Genomic DNA, 18,319 nt, shown 5'->3' with positions numbered 1-18,319 from the left:
CTTCCAATTAACGTACTCAGAGGCTACGTGGTCCGGTGCCAGAATGTGCGTGCCATCTATTGCCTCTCTGCAGTTAGGAAAACCCATTTGTGCAAAGCCAGCCACAATATTGTGCATGTTACCCAGAGTCATGGTTCTTCTGAGCAGGATGCGATTAATGGCCCTGCAAACTTGCATCAACACGATTCCAACGGTCGACTTTCCCACTCCAAACTGGTTTGTGACTGATCAGTAGCTGTCTGGAGTTGCCAGTTTCTAGATTGCAATAGCCACCAGCTTCTCTGCCAGTAGGGCAGCTCTCAATCTCGTGTCCTTCCGCCGCAGGGTGGGGGCGAGCTCAGCACACCGTCCCATGAAAGTAGCTTTTCTCATCTGAAAGTTCTGCAGCCACTGCTCATCATCCCAGACTTGCATGACGATGTGATCCCACTACTCAGTGTTTGTTTCCCAAGCCCAAAAGCAGCGATCCACTGCGGTGAATGTCCATGAATGCTACAAGCCATCTCGTGTCATGTGCATTATGCAAGTCGACATCATCACTGGACTCCTCACTGTCAGTTTGTAGCTTAAGAAGTAACTCGACTGCCATTTGTGACGTGCTGGCGAGACCCATCAGCATATTCCTCAGCAGTTCGGGCTCCATTCCCGCAGACTGAAAGGGAAGACAGAGCGCACAGTACAAAAAATTTTGAAAGATGGCACCAAATGTGGACGGAAGCACAGGGATTGCTGGAATGCGAAGCGATGCATCACGGGGCATTGGGACAGGACCCAAAATGCCCCTCACCCCCCACGCTCTTCCCACAAGCCCCAGCCACAGAATGGGAAGAGGTGCTCTGTGGGTTAGCTGTCCATAATGCACCGCTCCCAGTGCTGCTGCAAATGTGGCCATGCCAGTGTGCTTGCAGCTGCCAGTGTGAACACACTGCAGTGCTTTCCCTACTACGCTCTCTGAGGGCGGGTTTAACTCACAGCACTCTACATCTGCAACTGTACCCATGCCCTTGCATTATGAAACTCAAATTATTTAAAAAAAATTACTTTTCCCATTAACATTTTCATTTAGTTTGAATAATGAAAAAGGATTCATATTCCACTTCCTTTTTCTGAGCGCTAGCAGGATGTTGTGAACACTGCTAGGAAGTGTTCAAGACCCTGATCCCGTAAAGATTTAGGCTCGTGCTTACCTTTAAGACCCATAAGTAATCTCACTGCAGTCAATGGGAGTGCTTGTATGTTAAGTATGTCCTTAGGTCTTTGCTGGATTGGAACCCATATTAAATAACTCTATTTAAAAACTGATCAGTCTCAAGAGTAGAATTTGATCATGGAGCTAATATGGTTTTGCTACTATCCAAACTGATTTCAGTTGTGCTTGCTGCAAGCATGTCTGACCCCGGTTTTAAGTAAGGTTTTTAAACACTGTTCTTTTGGCCAGTGAAAATGGGGCCTGAAAGGATTTCTTCCCCTAAAAAGGGGTTACAATAGGCAAAATATTTCTTGGGGCATAAAAATCTTCAGAAGTTAACTAGAGTCTGCATGAGATTTGATATTTGTTGCTGTAATCCACACTAGGAGGATGGGTCTTTGTAATCCCATTAGTAGCGGATCCACTGATTCATGCGAGCAGTCATTTAGCTTATGTGGTAGAAACTCACCGCTTTAGTTCTGAAGGTCTTGGATTCAAATCCTACAGTAAACCCAAGTGGAGTCGTTACACTGTGACTCAGTATGGCTGGCTGAAGCAAACACTAAGAATGTATGTATTGCTGCTGATGGAAGCTTTTTTCTTCTTTTACAGGTTTTTATTTCTGTAAATTGCCTCAGTACAGATTTCTCCTCTCAGAAAGGAGTTAAAGGGCTGCCCTTGAACATTCAGATTGACACCTACAGCTACAATAACAGGAGTAACAAACCCATCCACAGGGCCTACTGCCAGATTAAAGTCTTCTGTGACAAGGTAAGTTCAGGCCAGTTTGGAAATGAGGGCTTGGGGAAGGCTGTCCCTCCAGCTCTGTTTAGTGTAAATGACCTTTTCCTTTATGATTCTAACACATGCTATTTTAGATAATCTCTGAAAACTCCGTATGTGTTTGACGTTTGTAAGGGGGAAAAAACTGGTTCAGAGATGCTGAAGTGACCTCAGACAAATGTGCTGCCTTCAGAATGCTGGAGTGTTGCAAAACATTTTTTAGGCACAATCAGTGTTGACTTTGGGAATGGTCATTGGGAGATGATACTGAATGTCACAGTTGCCAACGGCAAATAACTCTATATACTTGGTTTTCAGTTCAAACTTGAAATTCTGTTGAGGCAGGGAACAAACAAGTCTATTTTTTACCAAAATCGCTAAATATGGAATTTTCTATTTCTTTGTGTGCTTTCTTAGTGTGCTCATTATAAAAATATCTGAGAACCTCACCAGTAATGTGTGTGGCTTTCCTACTGCCCTGGTGAGATAGGGAAGTATCACTAATACCATTTTATAGTTGGGGAAACTGAGGCCAAAATTTTCAAGTCTCCACTAGTTTTGAATGCCTCAGTTATGAGCGCTCTGCTTGGCGCTTATGGTTTGGTTTTTCTCCACAGGTGTAGAGCACCTAAAGCTGTGAGTGCAGCATTGTAGGAGGTGGAAGTTTTAAAAACTTGACCACATTTTCACAAATGACAATTTTTCATGGCTTACAACTCATCCAAATCTGGGCAGACTTTCCCAGGAACAGCAAAAAGCACACCTATGAGCCCAGGGCTTCTTCCAACCAAATTCTGAACTCTCAACCCCAAAGTGCAGGCTACCATTAAAAATTGCCTAACACTGCATGTTTAATCTTAATATTTCTGTCACTATCACTCCAGTTATAATGCATGGATGGACACTTACCCAGCCTTATTCTGCCCCATCACAGGGGCTATACTGTAAGCAGGGCCAGAATAGTGTCTTTGGCACTTGTGAAAATTTTCTCCGAAGTGACTTGACTCCCAAATCCCACAGACTTTTTCCTAAACACATAAGTTATTTGAAAATGGGAATTAGGCACTTATGAAAATTTTACCTTTAGTTCTTCCTGAGGGTTTCTTTTGCTCACTATTTACTCAATAATTTTTAAAAAATAGGTTTGTCTCTTTGAGCTCTTCTGATGAAAAGTGGTATATAAAAGGTCTTCGCAATTTAATGTATTTATCCCTCCACAACACCCCTGTGAGGAAATGAAGTGCTGTTATCCTCATTTTGCTCCGCACACTAAGCCGGGGACTGCGGGACCTGGTTTTGTGACTCAGGTCTGTCGTTTGGCCTGTTTCCAAACTGAACAGGGCTTGGACCAGAGTGACAGCAGGACTTGGGCTCTGACCAACCCCCATAGCAGGTCCTGAGTGCTTGTGGACTCAAGTCCAAACTATTTTATGTGTAAATGGAAGGGAGTGTTTGGCTCAAACCTGAGTCAGAGCCTGGGCTTAGTGTGCAGTATAGATATACCTAGGGAGGCTAAGTGACACAAACTAAGAGTCTGTGGTGGAGAAGAGAATTGAACCCAGGCTAGTGCCCTAACCCCTGGACTACCTTTCCTCAGTCAGTTACAAGCTAAAATAACAGACTTCCAAACTCCCTCGCTTTTAATAAACCAGTTGTTAATTTGGCAAATCCACACTCCGCTCATTGCTTCAGAGGAAAATGTTTTAGTCTGCATCATAAATTTCAGCAGATCTAGTTAGTTACCCCGTTTATATAATTTTTCACTTTAGATTTTGTCTTCTCTCTTTGCATGACTCCTCCCCTATACCTCATACATTTGACCTGCATTGTAAAATATATATTTCAGATTTAATCTGTGGGCATCTCTTTGCACCCAAAAAATATTGTCAAGTTGAGGATGTAATTTCTTAGCATGATTGTTGCACATAGACAGTCCCTCACCCAGATTCTGAAGTGGACTTACATAGGGAACACATCTCTGTCAATACAGATCACTCAAATATTGGCTCAAGCTCTGTTTAAATAGTATAAAAATAGACTTGACCGGTCACCTCTATTAGTTGTGTGTCCCAACCTGCAGCAGTGCCTCCATCTGACTGCAGAGGATGACTCATTAGTCACCTTCTCTCCTCCTAAGAACTATTTGTCAACAGTGGCCAAGGCTTGAAACTTAAGTGTTCCATCTATTTATCTTAGGTACTTAAGTGATCACCATTACCATAGTAACTGAATGCCTCACAATCTTTAATGTGAGAGACAATGTGAGTGAGGTAATGTCTCACCAACAGAAATTGGTCCAATAAAAGATAAGTTTCTGAGCCTACACAGAGCTACTCTTCAGGTCTGGGAAACTAATGTAACCCCCACACCTCCTGGGTGTAGTGTTCTGTCCCATCAAGTGGCATTGAGACCACTTAGAGAGAGTTAAATGAGTCTGCTCTACAGCCTTAGCTAAGAGGCAGCTGGCTTTTAGCTCATGTAGTAGAGGCTCATGCACGAAGCTCCAGAAGTCCCCGGTTCGATCCTGCCTGCCAATGACCGGGTTCTGTCGGCATTACACTAACTCTTAGTGATACAAGAGAGCCTGTGGTGGAGCAGGAAGTTGAACCTGGGTCTCACAGGGTGGTGTTCTAAACACTGGGCCATGATTTTTGTATTCAGTGAGGGGTGCTGTTGGAATATTGGGAGGGTTCATGGGTGGAAGGGGAATCGGAGGGGATTCATAGATATTAAGGTCAGAAGGGACCATTATGATCATCTAGTCTGACCTCCTGCACAATGCAGGCCACCGAATCTCACCAACCCACTCCTGCAATAAACCTCTCACCTATGTCTGAGCTATTGAAGTCCTCAAATCATGGTTTAAAGACTTCAAGGTGCAGAGACTCCTCCAGCAAGTGACCCATGCCTCATGCTGCAAAGGAAGGCAAAAAACCCCCAGAGCCTCTTCGAATCTGCCCTGGAGGAAAATTCCTTCCCGACCCCAAATATGGCGATCAGCTGAACCCTGAGCATGCAGGCAAGGTTCACCAGCCAGATACCCAGGAAAGAATTCTCTGTATTAACTCAGATCCCACCCCATCTAGCATTCTATCACAGGCCATTGGGCCTATTTACCGTGAATAGTTAAAGATCAATTAATTGCCAAAATCATGTTATCCCATCATACCTTTTCCTCCATACACTTATCAAGTTTAATCTTGAAGACAGACAGGTCTTTTGCCCCCGCTGCTTCCCTTGGAAGGCTGTTCCAGAACTTCACTCCTCTGATGGTTAGAAATCTTTGTCTAATTTCAAGTCTAAACTTCCTGATGGCCAGTTTATATCCATTTGTTCTTGTGTCCACATTGATACTGAGCTTAAATAATTCCTCTCCCTCTCTGGTATTTATCCCTCTGATATATTTATAGAGAGCAATCATATCTTCCCTCAGCCTTCTTTTGGTTAGGCTAAACAAGACAAGCTCCTTGAGTCTCCTTTCATAAGACAGGTTTTCCATTCCTCGGATCATCCTCGTAGCCCTTCTCTGAACCTGTTCCAGTTTGAATTCATCCTTCTTAAACATGGGAGACCAGAACTGCACACAGTATTCCAGGTGAGGTCTCATCAGTGCCTTGTATAATGGTACTAACACCTTCTTATCTCTACTGGAAATACCTCGCCTGATGCATCCCAAGACCGCATTAGCTTTTTTCACGGCAATATCATATTGGCGGCTCATAGTTATCCTGTGGTCAACCAATACTCCAAGGCCCTTCTCCTCTGTTACTTCTAATTGATGCGTCCCCAGCTTATAACTAAAATTCTTGTTATTAATCCCTAAATGCATGACCTTACACTTCTCATGATTAAATTTCATCCTATTACTATTACTCCAGTTTACAAGGTCATCCAGATCCTCCTGTAGGATATCCCTGTCCTTCTCTAAATTGGCAATACCTCCCCGCTTTGTATCATCCGCAGACTTTATTAGCATACTCCCACTTTTTGTGCCGAGGTCAGTAATAAAAAGATTAAATAAGATTGGTCCCAAAACCGATCCCTGAGGAACTCCACTGGTAACATCCCTCCAGCCTGACAGTTCACCTTTCAGTAGGACCCGCTGTAGTCTCCCTGTTAATCAATTCCTTATACACCTTTCAATTTTCATATTGATCCCCATCTTTTCCAATTTAACTAATAATTCCCCATGTGGCACCGTATCAAATGCCTTACTGAAATCTAGGTAAATTAGATCCACTGCGTTTCCTTTGTCTAAAAAATCTGTTACTTTCTCAAAGAAGATCAGGTTGGTTTGGCACGATCTACCTTTTGTAAAACCATGTTGTATTTTGTCCCATTTACCATTGACCTCAATGTCCTTAACTAGTTTCTCCTTCAAAATTTTTTCCGAGACCTTGCATACTACAGATGTCAAACTAACAGGCCTGTTGTTACCCAGATCACTTTTTTTTTTTTCCTTTCTTAAAACTAGGAACTATGTTAGCAATTCTCCAGTTATACGGTACAACCCCCGAGTTTACAGATTCATTAAAAATTCTTGCTAATGGGTTTGCAATTTCATGTGCCAATTCCTTTAATATTTTTGGATGAAGATTATCTGAGCCCCCTGATTTAGTCCCATTAAGCTGTTCGAGTTTCGCTTCTACCTCAGATATGGTAATATCTACCTCCATATCCTCATTCTCATTTGTCATGCTACCATTATACCTAAGATCCTCATTAGCCTCATTAAAGACTGAGGCAAAGTATTTGTTTAGATACTGGGCCATGCCTAGAATTTCTTTAACCTCCACGCCATCCTCAGTGTTTAGCAGTCCCACTAGGTGAGAGAGCGAGAAGAGATGTTCATGAAATGCGAAATCTTCTCTAAAGACCTGCTTCCCAGATCCCCTCACTTAATCTGCTTAATGAGTCAGCCAATGAAAGATGTGCCTGTATTTTGTTGCACATGGGTGAACCCCATTAACATCACCAGGGCTCTGCATAGGCACCCAGGTCTGCCTGTGTGCAGCAAGTTGCAGGATCAGGGCCTACAATTCTGTCTGCAGGGGTGGGGGGGTTAGGTGCTTACTAGGTCTGTATATTACAGAATAAGGAAGAACCCTTTCCTTCTATCCCGATACATATCCTTTAGCCCAGCTTACTTCAATTCAAGGAGGATATTTACAGTGGAATTTACCTGCAGCAAAACTTCACTGTGAAATGAACCCCCCCATGCAGTTGCATTGCCTTGCCAAATGTTCAAACTGGGATTTCAGCTAGAGGGAAGCTTTTCCATGGAGATTGGATCTGTATATTCTACTGTAATAAACATCTGTTTGGAAGTCCAGGCATTATAGAATAGTAGTGACCCACTGCACAATGTACAGATGAAGTGAGCTGTCCATAAACTTCAGAAGGACTGGGAGCACTGGCCTTTGGCCTTGCAACATGCATATGTCATATGCATTATTACTGTATGCTCTTGTCTTGTTACTTACTTGCTAGACGCTTATCTCATTATTTAATTCATATTTAATGAGACTTCACACAGTAAGGACATGCCATGTACACCATGCCAGGTTGTTATATTATCACTGAATTGAGAAAAATCATTCTACTCAGACTGCCAGAAAAAAAAACTCCAGGCAGTTGCTGGCTGTGTACAAGAATTGCTAATAATAAAGAGACAGCAGATTTTATAATTCACTTTGAGCAAATAGATTATTTGCTGAAAAATGCACTTTTGCTTGACTCCAAATTATTTGCAAATTTGACACACACAGTTTCAGCCATTCACAGAATGGCCAGAGGAGGTGTTGGTGCTGCTGCCCTCTGTTTTTAAGCTTCGGCCCAGTGATTAGAGTATGCACCTGGAATATGGTAGGCATAGGTTCAAATCTCTGCTCAGGAACAAACCTGAAATTTTCATTTCACTGAAAATTCTGAACAATTTCAGATGCAGTTCAACCTGAACTAAACTCTTTTTTTTATTTTATTTTATTTCTAGAGCAGCCACCACCCTGAATAATCAGGTTTCAGAGTAGCAGCTGTGTTAGTCTGTATTCGCAAAAAGAAAGAGTACTTGTGGCACCTTAGAGACTAACAAATTTATTTGAGCATAAGCTTTCGTGAGCTACAGCTCACTTCAATGGATGCATTCAGCTGTAGCTCACGAAAGCTTATGCTCAGATAAATTTGTTAGTCTCTAAGGTGCCATAAGTACTCCTTTACTTTTTCCTGAATAATCAGTTACTCGCACAGCTCTGCTTATAATGGTGCTGTTAGTGGCTCTAGGGTTGAGGATCCTGTTACGCTTCCTCTACCTGTTTGTTAAATTATGAGCTCTTCAGAACAGAGTCTGGCTTGTACAGGGTTAAGCACATTGTTGGTGCTTAACAAATAAACCCAATTTTTCATGAGGTAACAATTCTCAAAAAGAAATTTGACTATCATTGTCTCAACTGGTTCTGGTCTCCCAGTTTGAATTTATCCTTCTTAAACATGGAACAGGTACAGAGAAGGGCTACAAGGATGATCCGAGGAATGGAAAACCTATTTTATGAAAGGAGACTCAAGGAGCTTGGCTTGTTTAGCCTAACCAAAAGAAGGCTGAGGGAAGATATGATTGCCCTCTATAAATATATCAGAGGGATAAATACCAGAGAGGGAGAGGAATTATTTAAGCTCAGTATCAATGTGGACACAAGAACAAATGGATATAAACTGGCCCAGGAGTGAAATTATAATCTTAAGGATTTAAAAACAAACAAACAAAAAGCTACCCCACAAACCAGAAGTTTTAATAGGGAACTGAACCCTTAAACTCCAGGACATAATCCACCCTCTAACTGATGGGATTGGGAAGAGGCTCTCCACGTTGATTAACTCTTGCTTCATACAGGGTTTTCCTGAGGCTTTTTCTGAAGCATCTGGTCTTGGCTGTCAGTGACAGATAGAATATGGACTGGATGGACGACTGGTCTGATCCAATCTGGAGATTCCTATGTTCCAAAGCTTAATAAGTGGAATTTGGTTGTATATGGAATTTGAGAGGCTGTTAATGTGCTCCTGTGACTCAGAACCAGCATCGCTTTTTAAAAACCAAGTTCCATGCAGCTGTATGGTTGTGGGTGTGTAACAAAAGAGGATTTCCTCAAATACATATTGGAAATATACACGTACATGTCTTAAAAATGTACAATAGAGAAATTGCAATTCTGAAATATTACATATGAATAACAGTAAGTACTTGACTTAACCCTGTGTGAACAAGAAAATATAGGGCTGAGGCAAAATTTGAACTGACCCATCTGGCCCTCACTGACTCTCGACTGCTGTTACATTCCAACACTTCTGCTCTGTTAATGTTGCAGGCTGTTGTTGTGCCCCTTCAGTCTTGAAGTTAGAGTGGGTTGTGTTAATGGTGGCAGCCTTGGTATTTTTTATTTTTTTTTAATTCCATCCCATTTTTTAGGGGACAAAGACAGGCCATTAACATAAGGAAAAATTATTCATGATAGAATATATCCATGCTGCTTGCTTTCACAGCACCAAAACATTGGGTGCCTTATAGAACAAAGATGTTGGTCGCTGCCTTGAAGTCCTGCAAGTCTAATATTGGGTCATCTTTTTCCTCTTTGAACTAATTTATTTCTGGAGCTGGCTGGCCTCCCCTCCTCTATTTCTAATTTCGTGTCTCCTCCTCTTTCCCCTTGTGGTGTCGGCTCTGCCAGTTCCTCCTCTGCCCCCCGCCCCCATCATCTCTGGTGAGGTTGACCTTTGCTCTTGCCACCCTCGCCAAAAGTCATTCTGCCTTTCTGATTCCACATCCCATCTTTATTAAGGAACATGTACTGGCCCCACTCACTGAGGCATCTGGGGACCTTGCTTTAATAAAATAACATTTATTCTAGCTTGGCAGAACTCACTGCTTGTTAATCAAAAAGCCCACTACCAGTTACAAAGGTTGATCATAAGCTTCACTAAACAACAGATAAGTCTTGTAAACCACAGCTCAAATACCATCTTTCCTGGGCTACTGACCAGTTCTCCATCCTGGGGCTTAATGTCACCACCCCCTTGAGTTTACTTAGAATGACACTAGAATACTTGGTACCTGTGTATAGCTTTATATCTTCAAAGTGCCATGCAACCATTAATGAATCCCATATCTCCCCTATGAGGTAGGTAAATATCTCCATTTGCTGGGGGGGGATACTGAGATATAAAGAAGTTGGGTGATTTAGCCCAGGTCAGAGAGAGCTGGTGGCAATGCCAGGATTAGAACTCGAACGTTTGTGTTCTAATCACTAGACAATACTGCCTCATGTAACAGCCTCGTTATAGATGTGTTGAGTTGTCCAAACACCGTTATTAACCTACATTATGTTGTATAATTGTTTCTTAATTTATCAGATGTCTAGCAGTGTGATTTTTTTGTTTCTTTTTGTTAAAGTGATTCCTTGCTGTTGAGCCCAAAAACCCTTTGCTGGTTCTGCTACAGTGGCTTAGCCCAGCAGATGAAGTTATGCTATTGGTTGTCAGTACTGCAAGAGAATCGACTTTGAATCACTGAACACTTTGAATTCTGGCCTGAAATCCAGTCATTTGGAAGTGACTCTTCTTGCTTAGCCTGTATGTTTTCTTACACAATTTTTTGTGGGTGAGAATAACAGGAGGATTCTAGGTGACTACTTCTGGCTGTCATCGGAGTTGCTTTAACACTGTGTGAAGCTTATAGTTGCCTATTATTATTATTATTTATTTGAGAGGTTTTTCCTGATCAGATTGTCAAATTTCATTGTGTTGGGGGAGAATTCAGTGTGCAAGGACCTCCATTTTTACTTTTGTATTGAAAATTGGCAAATGGTTCAGAAATGCAACTACTTTAACTGCAGAAACTACATTTCTGCTGTGTTTGGTGTGACGTGTCCTTTCCCCAAGCGTTGTTTACAAGCCAATCTGAGTTTTCCTTTTACAAAGCAAATCACCAAATCTTCCTCCCCACCTCACAATTTTCCACTGCATCCTATGTTCTGGGCAGGCAATGGACTTAGGTGTTTGGCACATGCAGATGAGCATAGGGATGCTGCCACTTTGGCTAGCCAATCCTTTGGTTATGATTGTTCTGAATCCGAAGTTAATAGTCCGGCCTATATATGGCTTACTCTTAGGTTTTAGCTAATTTAAGGAGACTCCATCACTGTTTCACTTTGAATTAATGCAATAGAACCAGTAGCAGCACCACCTACCCACTCTGTGACAGGTCCCCACTGGGACTGGGGCCTTGTTGTGCTAGGTCCTGTACAAAATACATTTAAAAACTCCTGCCTCACAGAGCTTACAGTTTAAATAGACAAGACAGATGAAATTTGGGAGAAAGTGAAGAGTTGTTATCCCTGTTTCACAGAACTGAGACAGACTAAGTGACTTGCCCCAAGATCACACAAGAATTTTCTGGCAGAGTTTGGAAACAAATTCAAATCTCATTGGGTCCTGGCAGAGCCTTAGACCATCCCTACTTCCTGAGGTATCTACATGCTTATACGTCATAGAAAACTTGACTAGCTGTTGAGGTTTTTTTTTGGTCACATTCTTTTTGGAGGGACAGGGAATTCTGTAAATGTGAGGTAGGTTCTGCTTCCATCTATTCTGTATTAGGTGTTTGTTGATCCCATAGAAGCTAGCACTGTTCTGAGGGATGAAAAGTGATGCTTGTATTATTTTAGTGCTGTGAAAGATGGCACAGTTGCTGCTGACCAAGACTCTTCAACATGCTAGTATGTCTTGTTCCATCCTTGTAAAACTCTAGGGGTTCTGGATTTAGCTTGATTATAGCATCAGGAATATTTTTGATCAGAGAAAAATTCAATGATCGCTGTTTTATATCTTAGACACTGCTATTCTCTTAAGTGTATGGAAAAGCTGAAGTAACTGTGTGGTAACTTGCCATTTTACCACAGTCCCAAACTTAAAACAAATTCAAGTGATTGTCATACTTCCATTAAATTTTGATTTGATGACAGTGCTTCGGAATAAGTACTGGACAGATTTCAAAAGAGGTATTTTCTGGCTGACCTGATGAAGTGGTTAGTGTGAGACTGACCGCCACGTGTTCTCTCTGTAAAGATCAATGTCCTTGAACTGAGGGTATTACAAACAAACAACTGAGAGACTATTTTTTTCTTTCTCCCTTCTTCCCCAATCTGTCATCTGACAGGGAGCAGAAAGGAAGATCAGGGATGAAGAACGAAAACAAAGCAAAAGAAAAGGCAAGTGCACTGACCCCAGCTCCCAATTGAATGCCTGTAAGTAGAAATTATTCCGCCAAGTGTTTAAATCGTAGGCCTCATGTCACTTACAGACTAGTTTTGTTTTCAGTACAATGGAATTTTCCTAGAAAGGAGTCATTGCTTGCCTTTTTTTCCTCCCATAAAATAGCTTCACTTGAATCCACTGTATATGGGATTGTGAACTGTATTTTTGCAATGCACAAGATAAGTTAGGAACTTCAATTCTTCTTCACTCGAAAAGAAACTATATGCTCACTGAGTGGGCTCCACTGTACATCCAATCACTTTATGGCTTTTAGGAGCCAGAGAGTAGAGGGAGAAGGCAGTGCTATTTGGACCAGCATGAAATCACACTTGGCACTTGCAATCAAAGATGAAAAGTGTTGTGCAAGGCACTTTACAAAGTTGGGTAAACATTATTATCCCTGTTTCTACAGATGGGAAACTGAATGTTAAGGGCTTAGTTTTGAGAACTGGTGGAGCACCTGCAACTCCAAATGAAGTCAGTAGGAGCTGGAGATACCCAGAACCTCTGCAAATCAGGCTTAAGGGATTTACCCAAGGCTATGCAGCAAGTCACTGGCAGAGTCTGCAATACAAACCCAGATCTCCTGATTCCCAGCCTTGTACTTGACCCATTAGAGCTGAGCTGCCCCTTTTTAGTTAATACTCTAGTTAGGCATTGTTTCTACGCATGTAAAAGTAAGCCCGAGGGGCTTGATGCTGGAATGAGCAAAAGGTTTTCTAGCTATATCCTTCCAAATTTGTTTGCTTTTCATTCTTAATTCTCTCCTGCAGATCATACTTTTATGTTGACTCCTACGGAGCCAATGTTTTGATGGTCAGTTATACATTAACAGAGTTTGTTTGGTGTAAAGTTTGTATCCCTGTTTCTCCTTCACGTTGTGCAGCAAGGAAAAGTGTGTATTCCTTGTCTCTCCTCTGGGCTGTTTGAAGATGTTACATCCACTTGATGTGCTTGTCAGAAGCTCTGCTTTTAACAGTCTGATTTGGTTCAATAAAGCATTAACCTCACAGTTTGTTTAAACAGGGTTTCCTGACCCAGCAAATGCAGGCCTTGCGGTCGCAGAAGAACACAATCACACAGGGAAACTCAGTTGTTCAAGGGCAGTTACAGGGAGGGCAGAGTTTTTAAATATATCATAAAAAGAAGGATCAATGCTTTGCTAGCATTTAACAAGTGTGTATGTGTGTGTGGGGGGGTGTCTCCTATCCCAAGTACAGTAGCCCAAGCAGGATCCAGAGACGACTGTGTACAGTACTAGAGCTAATGGCTGAGAAAGGGTAATTGCATGCTAAACCCCCCATTTGTAGAAGTTCGTATCTATCTTCATAAATGCTGCTTATGGAGCTAAACTTCCTATGCTTGGGCTGAGCCCAGATGTACTGTTTATTTCCCCATTAAGGTTGAATACATATTGTTTGGCTATTTTTGAGCTATAAGCATTACAGTGGCTTCCAGAGACACAATTGCTGTATCTATATGGATTGCTCCATAATAGAGCTGGTTGGTAAATTTTGGTTGAAGTTTTAGAAAATCAGTTTTCCCACAGAATTTAAATTTTTGACTAATTGTTTTGAAATTTTTTTCAACTTTTTTTCCATGGGAAATTCAGAATGAAATATTTCATTTTGGGCAGGCTTAACCCAAATCAAAACACTTCAGTTTGCCAACCCAAATTAAAATCTTTCATTTTGGGTCAGTTTGACATTAATCTCTGTTCATCAGAGCTGCTAGAGTGCCTCATGGGAGCTGTAGTTTAGATACCTCATACTCCATTTTCTGTAGGCTAGGCTTCCTAGCTGAACTACATCTCCCATGATGCACTGTGGTTTCTTCCCGCTGGTTGAACTGATGTGCTGCATCATTGGAGTCTTGTGACCACAGTGCTCTGTAGTACATGTGGTCCATCCCAGAAGCACCCAAATGACATTGCCAGGAGGCACATAGTGGCTAACAAGGGAACAGATTAATATTGAACTAGACTGAAATGTTTTGTTTCAATTCACAATGGTGAACCAAAATTTTTCACACAACTTTCCATTCTGCAAAATGTTGGCATCTTGCCGAACTCTACTTCACAGTAGTAACAATGCTTCTGTAGTGCTTTCCATTTGAGGATCTCCAAATGCTTTTCAATACTCTGTGACTGAAGCTTCATAGCCCCTGTGAGGTTGAAATATCCCCCGCACTGTGCAGAAAGGTACAGTGAGTTACACAGGAAGTCTGTGGCAGAGGCGGGACTAGAACCTAGATGTGACTCTCCCAGTCCTGTGCCCATAAGACCATCCTTCATAAATGTTCTTAAGTGAAACAAATATTGATCAGCTCTGTGCGCTTTTAAGAAGTGATATGCTACCAATATTGAAACAAGGCATGCCCATATACCAGAGTGCATGAGCTCACAGAGAAGGAGTGAGCTACTGGGGGAAATCTATTAATTCATTTGTTTACCCGTTTAGACAAAAGCCCTTTCTCCTAACCCCAGCCAAGGAGGGAAGCAATGCCACTTGGCAAACACTTCCTGCCACTCACTGGAAAGGCTTGTGGTAGATTCCTGAAAAAATAGGAGTGCACTGAAAGTAGAGTAGTGTTTAAACTCTGCCATTTGAAATTGGGGTGTGTGGGAGGAACCGCGAGGATTTTTAGCTATCTTTTGGGAAGATTTTACTGAAAATACCTGACATGTGACCCATTCCAAAAGGAATAAGCATCTTTGGCCAGGGTGATTTAGTGGTCCCCAGAATAGGTGACTCCATCAGAGAAGGGAAAACCTCACACTTTCCCCTACTCTCCACACCCCCCCCCCCAAAAAAAAACTAGGCTGAGAAATTAACAATGGGATCCGAAGACCCTCCCCTTCACACCCACCCCAGCACATCACTGCTTAACAGCAATACATTGCTCTTAACGAGTAAGGCTACAACCATGTCATTGTCTTAAATATCCATATATTACAAATATCCATATATTATGATCTTTGATATCTCTTTACAGTTCCCGATGTCAAAGTGCCAATGCTTCCTTCCCACAAGCGGACAGACGTCACTGTCTTCAAGCCATCCCAAGATCTTGACACTCAGCCAGTTCTTTTTATTCCTGACCTTCACCATTCCAGTCTTCAGCGTGGGACTCATGTATGTGATGCCATTGTGTGCCCTTAATATAAAATTAGGGGCATTGTCTGCCTATGTAATAATACTGTACATAGCCACTGGGCTGGTTCTTAAATGTATAACAATTGGGAGCAAAAAGTTAGTATTAAGTGTGATCATATAAACCTTTATGCTTCATGGCATAAGCCTAACAAATGGGAGTTAGGAAGAAAACTTGCTTTGTGGGCAGGTAATACTTCACCTTCCTGTAAAGCGTTTGATGCTGGCCACTGACAGGATACTGGTCTAGGAGCTCTGGTCTGATCTCTATGTTCCTATTGTTGGCTTCTCAGGTCCTCTTTCTTTCTATCTATCTAGCTAGCTATCTAGCTAGCTAGCCACACACACTGTGGTAGGTTCCAGTTAATGGTCCCATGTCATTTACTATCCAATATAGTTGAATATAGAGCACCTTTCTCTGTATACTCAAAATTTTTTCTTGTTTTGTTTTAAAGGTCCTTCCAGTTGCACCAGAAGAACTGGAGGGTGAAGGGTAAGAGACTCGCTATTTCATCCATTCTATAACACTATTGAATTGCATGGTGCTGTAAAATCAACTAGGAAGGTGAGGTCCCTGCCCCAAAGAGCTTGCCATGTACTCTAATATTCTGTGTTTTACTCCTCCCCTTATGTAAGCCCCAGACCATAGTCAGACCTATAAGCAACAGCAGCAGCAGCAGAATCAAAGCACCTGGGCAGTTGTAAATAATGTGTATTGACTTGTGTAGAAAGTAATGCCCATTGTAATTAGGGTAATAGTTACCCAGGTTCTCAAATTATGTACATCATAAGATCCATGACGTGGCCATTTCCCTGCTTCCAGGCAAGAAGGCTGCTCCTACTGATGATGCTTTTTTTTTCTTTCCCTATTGCAGCTCTAATATGAAGAGGGGGCCTTATATAACTGAAGATGATTTTATTGCACCTCCCAATAAGTTGACCAGAACAGAGGAACCAAAACGAGGTAACTTTTTTTTTTTTTTTTGACACATTTGTTGCATTGCCATGAAAGAAAGCCAGGTAAGGGGTAGGAATGCTTTTCTTTGGGTGGGTCAGGGAGGGTAGTGTCTGCTCTCTTTTGATGTGCCCATCTGATTCTCATCTGTGCATCTCCTGCTAGCACTTATTTTGGGAAGAAAATATTCCCTTTTGTGCCTCAGCAGGGGAGCCAGCTAAACTTGCAAATACATAATTTTTGGTTTTAAGAACAGTGGGAGTTTTTGTCTCGTGATTAGGACTTCTGGTTCTATTCACAGCTCAGACATTGACTTGCTGAGTAAACTTTGGCAAGACACTTAACTTCCCTGTGTCTGTTTCCCGCAGCTAGAATCGTACCACTTTCTCCAGGGCTTTTTTTTTTTTTCATGGTTTTTAACCTCTCAGCACCCTGTTGATTAGGGAAGTGCTATCATCCCCGTTTCGTAGATGGAGAAAGTGAAGCACAGAAGGTTAAAGGACTTGTCTGTGGCAGATGAGGAACTGAACCAATGTCTCTGGAGTCCCAGTTACAACCTTAACCATATGGCTGTCCTTCCCCTCTGGCTGCGATAAACAAATGAAGATGTTTGCTAAGGGAAAATGAGAATTAATGAGAGCTTTAGTAAATCATAAAATGGGGACCTTATTCTGTGGGTAGCTGCCATAGCATCATATTTATGCTCTATAATAATACCTAGCTTTTATATAGCACTTTTCATCATAGAATCATAGAATATCAGGGTTGGAAGGGACCCCTGAAGGTCATCTAGTCCAACCCCCTGCTCGAAGCAGGACCAATTCCCAGTTAAATCATCCCAGCCAGGGCTTTGTCAAGCCTGACCTTAAAAACCTCTAAGGAAGGAGATTCTACCACCTCCCTAGGTAACGCATTCCAGTGTTTCACCACCCTCTTAGTGAAAAAGTTTTTCCTAATATCCAATCTAAACCTCCCCCACTGCAACTTGCATCAGTGGACCTCAAAGCACTTGACAAAGGAGGCCAGTATTATCTCCATTGTACAGATGGGGAAACTGAGGCACAGGGGTGAAGTGACTTGCCCAAAGTCACCCAGCAGGCCAATGCAAGAACCAGAAGTAGAAGTCCAGAGTCCGTCAGTGCTCTGTACACTAAGCCACACTGCTTCCCTTGTATAGATGGTTATTGCTCTGTTCGCTTTTAAATGCGCCCCCCTCCTTCTGCCTTCATTTTTAAAACCTCCTCCACCAAATTAAAAATCTCCAAGCATCCAAGCTTAATTCACCCCGTTTGACCTAGATGTTACAGTATATTTTTCCAAATCACAGGTGCATCAGAGCAGTGAGCTATCAAACATAGTAAACAATATGTGCCACAATACCTAGTAATTAGAGGGTGAATTAAGGACTTTGAAGCTGTTACATGTCCACATTTCCCTGCTCTTATTTGCTTATTGCACAGCCTTAATGTAGTTTTTAATGGGGCTGTTTTTCTGTGTAATGGCTCCGTCTCCATGAGCTGGAGGACACTCTGGTTGTCTGGCTTCTCATTCTTTCAGTCCAGTCTTTGGAGCGGGGAATCAGATCCATATCCTACTAAATGGAGCAACATGATTGCTAATAAATATTGCTGAACAATAGCAAGGAAGTGAAATGGGGAAGCAAAGAGGGGGAGAGACAAGATTAAAATGGGGGGGAAAGTATAGACCGTTGCAAGAAACTAAAGAGAAGGAATAGCAAGTTCAACATGAGTAACTGAACTGGTATCTGCTGCATTATTTTATTTAACAGTTTCTCCAGGCAGCCAGATAGCATGGGCCAAGCCATCCCATAGCCAAGAGACTCTGAAGGATGTGTGTTCCACTTGTTCAACTACTCTGCCTTCTCTAAAAGCATTTCCAGTGTAGCCTTTTATCTCATTAACAAATGGAGACAAATGC

General features: G+C 42.0%; 1 protein-coding gene across 1 annotated transcript in view; it reads left to right on the top strand.

Moving 5' to 3' along the window:
- Positions 1 to 18,319, top strand: part of GRHL1 (grainyhead like transcription factor 1) — a 65,788-nt gene that overhangs the window by 38,509 nt on the left and 8,960 nt on the right. Inside the window, exons 9-13 of the mRNA XM_073336042.1 lie at positions 1,802 to 1,960; positions 12,177 to 12,228; positions 15,269 to 15,408; positions 15,882 to 15,919; positions 16,302 to 16,390. Of these exons, the coding sequence (XP_073192143.1) occupies positions 1,802 to 1,960; positions 12,177 to 12,228; positions 15,269 to 15,408; positions 15,882 to 15,919; positions 16,302 to 16,390 (478 nt within the window). The remainder of the gene's footprint in view (positions 1 to 1,801; positions 1,961 to 12,176; positions 12,229 to 15,268; positions 15,409 to 15,881; positions 15,920 to 16,301; positions 16,391 to 18,319) is intronic.

This window comes from Lepidochelys kempii, chromosome 3 (genome assembly GCF_965140265.1).
Source record: "Lepidochelys kempii isolate rLepKem1 chromosome 3, rLepKem1.hap2, whole genome shotgun sequence".
In the NCBI taxonomy this organism is placed as follows: Eukaryota; Metazoa; Chordata; order Testudines; family Cheloniidae; genus Lepidochelys; species Lepidochelys kempii.
This window is presented reverse-complemented; position numbering and strand designations above follow the sequence as displayed.